General features: G+C 32.4%; 1 protein-coding gene across 4 annotated transcripts in view; it reads left to right on the top strand.

The window, feature by feature from the left end:
* TBCK (TBC1 domain containing kinase) overlaps positions 1 to 13,233 on the top strand; it is a 159,015-nt gene that overhangs the window by 78,236 nt on the left and 67,546 nt on the right. For all 4 annotated transcript variants that reach the window (XM_039848796.1, XM_039848797.1, XM_039848798.1 and 1 more), the window contains exons 21-22: positions 6,425 to 6,461; positions 7,443 to 7,604. In XM_039848796.1, the coding sequence (XP_039704730.1) occupies positions 6,425 to 6,461; positions 7,443 to 7,604 (199 nt within the window). The remainder of the gene's footprint in view (positions 1 to 6,424; positions 6,462 to 7,442; positions 7,605 to 13,233) is intronic.

Here is a 13,233-nt window from a genome sequence, read left to right as displayed (position 1 = left end):
TGAGGTTACCTTTGGGTTGTTACCTATTACAGAAGCTTCTCGGTTGTTATTAATGATAATTGTAACTCCTATACTGATGCCTGATATATGCCACATACTTTGTCAGGTGTTTTAGATCCATTAACTAATCTTCACAACTATCGAAGAGATATGTAACTACCAGATCACAAAGTCCAGAGTTTCAAAGTTTTAAGAAAATATACAATGGTCTCTATCACTTTGAAAACCTGCTGGTTTGTAGGCATCCTTTTCTGCATTTCCCTAATGCAGGAAATCATTGCAAGGCATCAAACTAATGGTCAATATGTATTTATTTTATAGTAAATAAATGGCTTATAATAATTTAAATATAAGAATAAATGGCTTATAGTAATTTAAATATAAAAATAGTGTCTAACGAGGTAAAATATGGTATGCACATAAAAAGGTTGATTAAAAAAGTCAATTAGAAGAACTCCTTTTTGTAATAATTATATATATATATGTATATATATATATATACATATATACATATAAAAATCTATTTGACAAAAGGTTCATAAGATTACTTATAAGAAATATTTCCTTTTTTAATCTTTTTTATTTTTATAGATTTTCCAAGTTTTTGAGCCATAATTTTCTGCTCTTCAAAATCAAATTAATGAACCCCCTGCCTTTGTTTTTCCTATTGATATTTCTAATTTTGACACTACCAGCCCATATGGAAAAACCTCATGATATGCTAAATATCATTATTTCTTCTTGATATTGCTAGGGGGCAGTATTTACTAAGCTGACTCTTTTAGCAGACTAGTACTATGGCAAATCAAGGGTACATAATTTCATGATCTGGAGAAAATAATCGAAGCATGTATGATTTCTTTTCCTTGGGTTTCAGTTTCCAACTTTAAATCAGAAAATAGCTGTTAATGTTTTTTAACGTGATAAGACTAATTTTATATATTTTTATATTTGTAATAAAATATTTCATTATTTAATTGCTGTTTTAAAAATTAAAACCTGAACCAGCCTAGTATTCAGTGTTATTTTCTGTCATTTTGTCTATAAGATTGTATTATGAAGATGTACCAATATCCTAATAAATTATTTAAGATAAAAATATCAGTTAAGATTTTAAAAGGGGAAATATAAAAAGAATAAATAACAGGCATTACAGTCTCACAGAATATATTACTTATCCAATTTTAATTTAGTTGGTAAGAGGTGACGTGTTGGTGAGCACCTAGGAATTGTTATATAATATATTAAAGAATTTAATTCAATTTTAATTATTCAAATATCATTGAATATGCTTCATTTCACTTATTTGTAATAACTTTTCATAATTATCAAAGTACTGGTATATAATTTAAAATTTCAAGTTTTTTTTAATACTTTTTACTATTTAATATGAAGGATTTTTTTTAATGTGTTGACTAAGAAAGATTAACTAGTTTTCTCATAATTTGTTATTCTTTGAAAACTCCTCAAGAAAGTTTATAGTTCATGACTCTGGATCTTTTAATCTATTTTTTTTGGTTGTCTTCATTATATATTTCATTCACTCTTTCAACAAATATTTGAGGACCTATAATGTGCCAGGCATTTTCCTAGACTCCAGGTACATCAGTGAAAAAAAAAACATACAAAATATCTATTCTTGTTGAATTTATAATCTAGCGAGGGGCAGACAATAAAGAAGGTAAGTTATGTTAGGTAGTGGTAAGTACTAAGGGGAGAAAAAAACTAAAGCAGTGAGGTAGATGTTATGCGTTCAGGTGAGAGGAATTGAATTTTAAATAAGGGTAACCTAGGAAATCTTCACAGGAAAGTGACTTTTGAATAAATGCCTTAAGGGACTGAGGGAAAGAGCAATACAAGCAGAAGGAACAGCAAGGGCTACAGCCCTGAGGTAGAAGTAAGCCAAAGATGTGAAGGGAGCAGCCAGGAGACCGTGTGACTGGAGCCCCGTGAACAAGGAAATGAGGCCAAAGAGTAATTGGAGGGCCGGATTACATAGTCTTAGAGGTCAGAGTTAGGACTTTAGCTTTTAGTGGCAGAAAGCCACTGGATGTTATTGAGCAGAGAGAGGAGTGAAATGTTTGATCTAACATAACAAGATCACTGTGGCTGCTGTGTCAAGAGAAAGCCAAGGAGGGCAAGGATGGAATCTAGAAGACTAATCATGAACTATTGTAAAATAATTTAGGCAGGAGACATGAATCAGAAAATTGAGGGTAGGGGTGGTGAGAAGTTTCATATTCTGGATATATTTTGAAAGTAGAGCCAGCAAGACTACTGGTGACAAATGTATAAAGAAGGAAAAAGACAAGTCAAGAATGATTCTAGAGTTTTTTACCTGAGCAATTGGAAAAATAGAGTTGCTGTTAACTGAGATTTGGAAGACTCTACGTGAAGGCACAGATTTTAGAAGACATCTTAGGAGCTCAGTTTGGGACATGGATATCTGTCAGATACACAAGTGAAGATGTCAGGTAGGCATTTGGACATATAAGTTTAGAATTCAGGGGAGAGGTCTGGGTGGAGCTATAAATATGGGAATTCTTACACTGTATAATCATTTGGAGAAAAAAAGGAAAGGTCCGAGCACTGAACATGGGGCACACCAATATTTAAGTCAAGGAGGTAAAGAGGAACCAACAAAGGAAATGGAGAAGAAACAGTCAGAAGCCAACTGAAAGTAAACTATGTTTAGAGAGGGTGAGAATAGTCAATTATGTCAAACTCTGCTAATTGGTAAAGAAAGATTGAGAATGAGGATTAGATGTAGCAACACAGACATCTTTGAGGACCAAGATAAGAGCAGTTTTGATGGTGAGATGGAGGCAAGAACCTAACTGGAGTGGATTGAGAGTATATAATGCACATCTACTGCTCTTAATGAAGTGTAAGTCCCTTACACTACAGGCTGGAACTATGCTTTGTTCACCGCTATATCCAATCAGGCAGAGAGAGTGAATTTCTTGCTCCGTGTTTTATTATATACAGACCTCCATCAAATTGCATGAAGCCCACTCACACTAGGGGGCAATCTGCTTTACTCAATCTACTGATTGATATGTGATTTCATGCAGAAACACCCTCACAGACACACCCAGATAACTAAATATCTGGGTACCCCGTGGCTCAGCCAAGTTGACACATCAAATTAACCATCACAGAACTATTGTGATTATTGATATCATTGTCTTTAAATCTACCACTGGTTATTTTTTTCCTATTGGTCCTATCAGTTCATTGTTCTCTTTCCTTTTTTACCTGCCTTCTTTGGATTCATTGGATGTTTTGTATGTGCATGATTCTATTTTATCTCCTTTGTTAGCATATTAGCTATACCTCTTCATTGTGTTTTCTTATTGATTTCTGCAGGGTTTATACAGTGGTCTTCGAACAGGGGGCAGGGGGCAGTTTTGCCTTCCAGGGGATTTTTGGCAGTACCTGAAGACATTTTTGACAATACTGCCTGAGTACTCCTAGGATCTAGTGGGTAGAGGCTGAGTTGCTGCAAAAATCTTAAAATGCAAAGTACAATGACTTTCCTGCCAGAAAGAGTTCTCCAACCCAAAATGTGAATAGTTGTAAAGTTAAGAAATTCTGGTTTATACTATACTTCAACTCATAACAATCTGCTTTCAAGTAATATTATACCACTTCTCATAAAGTATAAATATAACAGTATACCTTCATTTCTCCCTCCTGGCATTTGTGTTATTGTTGTCCCTCATTTTATTTCTACCTGTGTTTGTTATAAGCCCCACAATTAATTATATTTTTTGCTTTAAAAAGTCAATTTTTAAAAGATTTTTAAAAATAAAAGTATTTTGTCTTTAACCACATATTTATACTTCCTGAGTCTTCATTCTTCTGCGTAGATCCAGATTTTCGTCTCGTGTAATATTCTTTCTGCCTGAAGGACTTTCTTCAGCATTTCTTGTTGTGTGGAACTGCTGGTGATGAATTCTTTCAGCTTCTGTGTGTGCAAAAGAGTCTATTTTACCTTTGTCTTTGAAAATATTTTTGCTGGGGATATAATTCTAAGTCGAAAGGTTGGGGTTTTTTTTAATACTTTAAATTTTTTGCTGTACACTGTTTTTGACAAGAAAACATTCTTCTCATTGATATCTTTTTTCCTCTGGCTATATTGTAAGAATTTTCTCTTTACCATTGATTTTGAGAAATTTGAGCATTATATACCTTAGTGTAGTTTTCTTCAGATTCTTGAGATTCAGGGTTCTTGTATATAGTTTTTATCAAATTTGGAAAATGCTCAGCTACTACTTTTTCAAATATACTTTTGGTTCCCTCTTCCATCTTCTCTCCTTTGGAGTCTCTAATAACATATATACAGCCACTTGATGTTCTTCGCTGATCTTTTTTCTTCTGTGTTTGTTTTATTTTGGATACTTTCTATTGCTTTGTTTTCAAGTTCACTAATCTTCTGCAATGTGTGATCTGCTGTTAATCCCATTCAGTGTATTTTTATCTCAAACATTACATTTTTCACCTGTAGAAGTATGATTTGATTCTTATTTCATATCTGCTATGTCTCTACTTAATGTCTTTGATCATTTCTTAGCTTTTTGAATATATGGACTACAGATATAAAAAGTATTTTAATGTCCTTGCCTACAATTACAAATATATATGTCAGTTCTGTGTCCATTTTGATTGAATGATTTTGGTCCCCATTATGGATTTTTTTTTTTCTGTTGCTTTGCACTACTGGTATGTTTTACTGGATTCTAGTTCATTGTTAATTCTACATTGTTGAGTATTGGATATTTTTACATTTTCATAAGTATTCTTTAGCTTTATTCTGGGGTATAGTTAAGTAACTTTGAAAAAGTTTGATCCTTTCAAGGGGTTGCTTTTAAAGCTTATTAAGTGAGACCAGGGCAACATAATTTGGGAGCATAATTTTGCCCCATTTCTAAGGCAATATTCTTTGAATATGCTGATATCTTGTTTATTACTGGGGTTTTTTGTTTTGTTTTATTTATTTTTCTTTTTTTCATTCTGGATGTTGGTAAAATGAATTGTTCCTAGCTTTGTGTGAGTCTGGTGAGTTTTCCCTCTGATTCTTTCAAGTGGTTCTTTCTCTGTGTTATGTAGTGTCCTCATATACATACCCTCCTCAGTATGTGGAAAAATGGATTGTTAGCTATTTGCTGGAGGAATTCCGAAAGACTCCTAATGACAAACAATTGGCTTTGATCAGATGGGTAGAGGGAAATATGAAATATGTCATGTCCTTAAAAGAAATAAAAGTTGAATATTAATGATGAAACTAATTTCTACTGACTTTGTTTTTAAACTTAAATTATGCCAAAGAGTTTGAATTTTGTTATATTTTATCGTTTTCTATAGTCCGTACTTTTTACAGTGAAATCACATATCTTTATATTCCTCAGTTCTCCCATTTGTAATGTCACTTGAAAAGACTGTCTATGTGTCAACATATATAAATGATGATCTTGTGTAGAGCAATGGGTTTTATTTCACATACAGTACTTAGGTTTGAATATCGTGTATATTTATACTTACATTTCTTGACCGGCATTTTGATGGCATAAATACTAATTTGTGTGCAATGCAAAGACATATGGAATTCATAAATTTATAACTAATAGATTTCAAAAGAGTATTTGTTTAAACCTGATAGGCAGTACAGAAATCTTTATTTAATAGTAGCCTATATTGATGCAGAAAGTAAAATAAAATTAGAGCTTTTTATCTTTTTCATAAATTATTATAGATTTTTGATACTTGCTATTGACAAAGTTTTTTACTTTTAGAAATTAAAAATGATTTCTTCCATAATTTCACAAAATTAATTGAAAGTGTGTGTGTGTTGTGTGTGTGTGTTTATCCCTACACAGCAAACTTGGGAAAATAAATTTGTTACTCAGCTAAAGGACCAAATTATTTCATTTTTTGATCTTACTGCTTTTAGTCTGTTATGAAGCTTCCTACTCAGAAAGAATATGCTTCATTACACCTTTTTTGAGACATTTTGGACATTTAAGTATCATCTAGTCTCAAAAATACTCATTAAGGGTAACCCAGCACTAATGAGGACCACTTTAAATCTCAAGAATATTTTTATATGATCTGAAAATTACACTCTTAAAATTAACATGCTAGTGTTGTATTTGGACTAGGCATAGTCTTGAGTGTATCTTTTGCTAAAATGAAGACATTCTGTTGAATAACCCTTGTCGTCTACAGCATTTGTAATAGATATTATCACTTAATAGAGTATATATGGTAATAATTATAATATTCTCTTATATTTTAAACAATGTAGTAGACCTAAGTGTAGAACTTTCTTTACCATTCAGTTTATTGATAATCATTCTAATTATCTCTTTTATCTCCCCTCTATCCATCCATCCTCTGTACCCCTTTCTTTTTCCACTCATAGCTCTATGCCATTCCTTGGTTTCTCACCATGTTTACTCGTAAGTATCATTTTCCCTTTCCTTTTGATACTGTGTTAGCAAAAGGACAGCTCCATTCTTCTCCAGTATATTATATTTACAATAGCATCAGCAGATTTAATTACATAAGCATTCTTATGTAATTCTAATGTAATAGAGTTGAATAGAAAAGAATTTCAATTGTGCTGACTGCTGAATATTAAAAAGAGTATTGTACAGGATGAAAACCTTTTTTACATGTTGTGGCATTCATAAAATCTCTGCCCTCTATTGAAAAAGAAATTAACATGAACTATAGTAGTTACATAAAGTTTTGGAAGGTAACGTTTACAACCAAATCAGGCTTAATTTTTAGAGATTTTCTAATAACTAATACTTTTGTTATTTCCTAAACTAGAATTCCTCTAGAAATTAAACAGATATGTAAATGTGTAATACTTCAGTCAGTTACAAATATTAATACAGTGCTTGTTCTGCTTAAATATATACACATGCTAAATAGAATACAATATTTGAAGTAGATCTGTATGCATCGGCCTAGAAAGATATCTACAGTATTGTTAAATGAAAAAAAAAGTTTCGAAAAATAGAAAATTGCTAATTGGATTTTTTACGTGAATTTAATAAAATAATTATTCGAAGTGCATAATAGAAGTACAATAATGCTGAATCTAAAACAGTACTAAAGTTCTTCTAGACAAATAAACTTAGAATAATGTAACTGGAAAATTCTAGGAAGAAATGTAATGTATGGAACATCTATACCAAGATTTATAACAAAGGTTAGAAAAGTCATCTATTTGACCAAGCTGATTATCAGTTTGCAATAAATTTACAAAGCCAAATAAATGTTTTATAAAAACAATTTGGTTGCATTTGTTTTTAAATAATGGTTTTGACCAGAAGGTAATTGTCATGTGTCTAGTAAAGCAGTTTGTTATTGTTTAAATTTTTGTTATTTTATTTTTTATTATAATTTATTTATATTTTGTCATTTTACAGATGTATTTCCACTGCACAAAATTTTTCACCTCTGGGATACCTTGCTACTTGGGAATTCCTCTTTTCCATTCTGTATCGGAGTAGCAATTCTTCAGCAGCTGCGGGACCGGCTTTTGGCTAATGGCTTTAATGAGTGCATTCTTCTCTTCTCGGATTTACCAGGTATAGATGTAAATGGAATCACTAAATTAAATTTAATTAGAAGATAATGAGACATTCTTATAACAGTTTGTACAAATAATCATCCAAGCCCTCAGAATCTCTTCTGTTTGAGCCTCATCATCCCTCTCTGGGATTCTCTCCCTTGAATACTGCCTCTTCTGCTGGCCCAGCATTGTAGATACAAAACAGGATCATTCTAGCTCACTATGGTTCACTCTCATGTCAGTGATGCCACCAAAAGAGTTTAAGAGCTGATGGCCTTGCCATATTTGCCTTTTTGCTTAGGATAGATCTATTAATCTTCAGCTGATAGACAGAAAATAAAAGCCAGTTGGGAGGATGTTTGAGAATCTATGTTCATTCAGAGTTTTAATTGACATGGAACTTTACTCTCTCCTATCCATAGCTTCTTGCTAACAATTTGACAGTTTGAGAAAAGGAAACACTATCCTCTTGGGAGGGCAAATCACACTCCAGGAAAACCACATCATGCAGTGCAGGGTAGTAAGTCAGGCTAAATATTGTATTCACAAGTGAGGAATTTGTAAATCTAGGAGTCGAATGCTTCAGATAGAAATATGGAATGCAACTATGATCTAAGCTTTGACGCTGTGGTTGAAAAGATGAAAGTAACATGGTTACCTAGGATATAACAATCTATGGAATAAAAAACTAAACTACATTTTACAGAAGCCAAGATGTTTTTCAAGTAGAAGAATTCCGTTTTCTTCAAATAGCATTTCATTGGTTCCAGCCCTTCTTTTGAGTTGATTGCTATTCTCTATATTTTCAGGCAGGCACAAGTGACTGCTCATAATGAAGTTATTCAAAAGATAATTTTGCCTAAAAAACAAAGAATAAAAGGTACATTAAGATTATATATTTATTAAGCACTCTCAAGAGGAATAATAAACCTGCTGCCTACCTTGATTTTTATTTTTAGTGGATTATCTGTACGTGGTACTCCACCACTTCTCCATTGTTAAAAATCATCCTCTTTGGGAAAATAACAAAAATGCTTAGATTTATTTAAAACTTCTCCTTCCTTCTTCTCCCAAAGTTAAAAATATCACCATCAGCTTTCTAACTTATTAAATTTTAATTAAATTATTCTTATATGAACAAATAGCAGTTTAGTTCTTATATTACTTTTTCCTTGGAGATCTTTATGAAAATCAAGTTAATGTTTTATTTTTCTTTTGGTGTTGAATATTAACAGAAAAGTTAGTTTTCCAAACTAGGAAAATTGTCTGTACCTGGAAGATTTTTTCCTGTTATTTCCAACATGTCAAAGTAAACAGGATGATTGATTAGTATTAAAAGAATTTTTCTGGTCAATTCTAAAAACATATATATTAGGAATGCTGATTTTGTGTTTTCAAGTCTAGCAAATTTAGTGCCTTTTTTAACTTTGTACATAAATGCTTCAGTTAAACACTGGCAAAAGAATCTGTTTTCATATTGTATACACATATTAGTGATAACTCTGCTTGTTCATTAAAATAAAAACATTATTTCTCAAATCAGAAAATAGTATATGTTTTTTCACTCTTACTCATTAAAAGGTAAAGTTTACTTACTTTTGAAAATATGATCCTTTCTATTGATATGAATTGCCTTGATGCTCAGTGACATTATTATGGCTGATCACTTACTTGGTCACTATATATGATTTATGTTAAGGAAGAAAAAAGTTTGTAAGAAAAATATGACTTAAAAAAAAGTTTAAATGCAAACTTTGCCCTTAAGTTCACCTAAGTTTTGTTTTATTTTTAATCAGAGTGCATTTATTTGGGATGTCTTTCCTAAACAGATCTAGAGATGTGTTTTTCATCATGTTGAGTCCCCTAACTGTGCTTGACGCCCAAAGAAACTGGAAAGTGGTCATGGGAAGTCCTAAAATGTGAATCCAGATTAATACACACACAAACATACTGAGTGCACGTTTTCTAAGCAAAGCATTACGTGGCATATGCTTGAAAAACAATTTGAAAGGTATAAGCTAATTTTTTTTACGTCTACAAAAAAGGGTTGATATATAAACTCTATATTTGATTTTAATTCTTGAGACAGTCTTTGTAGATAAGGTAGGTTAGAAAGATAGGTTAGAATTAAACACTGATTTTGAATTCACTAAATATATGCTATACTTTATTGAAATCCCCACTTTACTGAGTTTAAAGGCATAAGTAAGCAATCAGAACAAATTTAAATTCTTTGCTGAAGAATTCACTTCAAATTTACTGTTCAAAGCATTTATTGACAGTAATATGATGGCAACACCATCCCGTTGGTAGCCTTATGAACAAAATAGGCTTGCTTTTTAAAAAGTAGTCATTTCTAGTTTTTCTTTCTACAAAGAAAGGCCCTGTAGCCTAGCAATGGTCCCCAGCCATTTTGGCACCAGGGACCAGTGCTCTAATGAGAATCTAATGCCCGATGACCGAGGTGGAGCTGAGACAGTGAAGCTAGTGCTGGGGAGTGGCTACAAATACAGATGAGCTTCCCTGGCTGACCTGCCCACCATGCAAGTCCTGCTCTGCAGCCCAGTGGGGGAAGTGGGGTTGGGGACCCCTAGCCTAGTGGTTAAGAGCATGGAATGTAGAGCCAGATCACCTGGATTTCAGCTCCTGGCTCTATCACTTACAGCTATGTAACCTTAGGGACATGACTTTACCTTTTTGTATGTTTCCTTAACTCTGATTATATGAGAATGATAATAGTACCTACCTCACAGGGTGGTTATGCTAAATAAATCAGTATAGCTAAACAACTTAGAACAGTGCCTGGCAAAGACCAAGTGCTGTGTAGTGATTATTATTATTAATGTTGTTATTATGATGATGATGCTTTTTCCTCTCTTTCCTTTTTTTCATGGCATGCTTTCCTATTGGTAGTGTAAATGCAGCAATCACCCATTTGGCTTTTGCTATGAATTATTGAAATGGGTAGACATCGATCATATAGATTTCCTTGTTAGCAAAAGCAATTGAGGAATTATAGAAGTTAAGTAAGCCTTCATTGTGAAGTGTAGATTATAACTAAGAAAAATCTCTCTTTTCACTGCTCAGAGACAGAATAGCATAGTGGATAGAGAGCACAGACTTTGGAGTCAAGACAGATACGGGTTTGAGTCCTACCACCACCACTTGTGTGGACTGGGAAACTCTCAGTGTTGTTCTGTTAAAAGAGTGGTCTGTAGAGTGGCATAGATATGAGTTCACATTTCAGCTCTGGAATATAGTAGCTTTGTGAACTTGGACAAGTTTTTAATCTCATTGGAAAGAATTTTATATATTATGAAAGTTTCAGTATGAGAGAGATAATAATAGATGCTTTAGCGTTAATGATGAGCACTAAAGATAATATATATAATCTACCTGACACAAAACCTGGTACCAAATATGAATAACTATTTTTTTAGGTACATGTAGTATTTAATATTTTAAATCTGTAAAGAATACGTAACATTCAATCTTTGTAAGCTCCCTCTCCTTTTTCCTTTTTTTCTTCACTTTATACTAACCCCTTATTCTTGAAGAATGAATAGTAAAGGCATTATTATTTTTGCCAAAAATTATTTCCAACTTCTGTTCTCTTGTAGTAGATGATATATGTGATGTTACATTCCAAGGAAGTACAAGTAGTGCTAGAAAATTTTGTTAAAACTACTGACATGTATTGGTATGTGTGTCATTTTAATACTAGAGGAAATAACTATGAGAGCAGTACACTTGGCATTTCTCAATCTAAAAATAGTGGCAGGGTATTTTGGAAGAAATACTGAGTTTTTCATAGCGCCATCCAGTACTGGATGGTGGCCACTGGTGTTAGAACAGTTTCCAAGGTTATCTCCCTTTAAGCCCCATTACAGGATGAGGTCTGTGATCCATCAGCCTGCTCTCTCTGATTTTATTCTGCTACAGTGTTCATGTGGCTGACTTTTAAAAAAAATTTTGGAGGCTAGATTCAAGCAGTTTTCAAGAAGAATCTGATAATCTGAATAAAACCAAAATGGTAATAATTTTAGAGTGAGTTTATAATAGCTGAGATGTTTAAATGCTTTTTTGTTTTGTTTTGTTGGTGCATTTCCTTTGTACACTTGAAAATTAATTAAACATATTTATGCCATTATATATGGTTGAAATGAATTCTTAGAATGCATATCTTTGTATCCCTGAGTATCTTCAAAGATAAAAATATTTAAAAGTAGGAAAGAAGTTTTTCTTAGAGAACCTATAGAAAGAAATTGGGAAATCTATGTGGGAAAACACTTAATTTACTATTATAGATTAAAAGAGTTACTTAATATTAAGAAAAAGAAATATATATCTATTTTAGAAGAAAATACTGTATAGTGAAGGGACTTTAGCATATGAAAAGTTCCATATTCTGTTTGCAGGAAGAAATTAGCATTTGGTTGAAAAATCTTAGTTGAGTAATATATGTTTTAATACAGAAGCTTAATTGAAAGGAAATGTTTTAAATAAATTTTTAGAAGATTTTATTTCAGTATCACCTGTATACTTTACAATAGGATTCATTTTTAACATACATGAAAAATACTAGTAGCATCTCACTATTATGTAATACTTTACTGGTTCCTTGAAAATATTGCATTAGTGCCTTGAGTAACTAGGAAAGCTACTTAGCTGTTCTGACTGCACTTTTATAATGTAGTCTTTCTCATTACTTAGCATAGCATGGAATATTTCCTGAAAGCAATACATTTTTTGAGCAACATACTTATGTGCCAGATTGCCTAAGATCTATAATAAATCCAGGCTTTTTTTTTTTTTAAGTAACATACAAATACGTTGGGACTGAAACAAAATGAGTCAAAGTATAAAATCTAAGAAATAAAGAAAAGTACTAAAATATGCAAACTCTTTATAGGCATGCCACATTATTTTTCTATTTATCTCCAAGATGGAAGTGGAAATTGATGAGTAAGGAGGAAGTTCAATTCAATTTATGAAATTCCATAGGTTTTTGAAGGTACTTTTGATAATCCCTTGGATGATAAAGAGGAGAAGAAAGCCAGTGAGAATTGATCTGAGTTTTCAATTAACAGGTTTTTTTTTTTTTTTGCTTTTGTTTAGGGGTAGATATAAATGAAATAGGGTTACCATAATATATATGTGTAATCTCCCAATTATAAACAGTGGCTCAGATTTTTTAAAACTGTAAAACTTAAGCCAAATATAACTGATTGTAGCCAGTAGGCTATAATTTGTGACCCCTGTATTAAATAAATAGTTCTAATGGTGATGAGTGCTACAGAAAGCAGTAGCAATTTATAACAGGGCTGCTACCAAGTCTGGGAGAGTTAGGAAACCTTTCCTAAGTAAGTGACGTTACTTAGGGAATTAATTGACACTGGGGTGTGGGAAGTGGAGAAAGGGGGAGAATCTTCTAGACAGAGGGAAGAAAATGTTCAAAAACCACCAGACAACTCAAATTGGAACAGAGTACTTAGAGCAAAAGGCTAGAAAAGAGAATGGAGAGCTAGACAAAGAATAATCATGCAGGATCTTGTAGGCCACATTACAAATATTTTAAAAATAGATTTGTAGAGGTATTTTCTTTCTTTTTAATGTTTTTGAATGAAAAATATCACTGAAAATAA

The sequence above is a fragment of the Pteropus medius genome, unplaced genomic scaffold (genome assembly GCF_902729225.1).
Source record: "Pteropus medius unplaced genomic scaffold, Ma_sr-lr_union100, whole genome shotgun sequence".
NCBI lineage: Eukaryota > Metazoa > Chordata > Mammalia > Chiroptera > Pteropodidae > Pteropus > Pteropus medius.
Note: the sequence above shows the minus strand (reverse complement) of the source record. Positions and strands in the feature narration are given on the sequence as shown.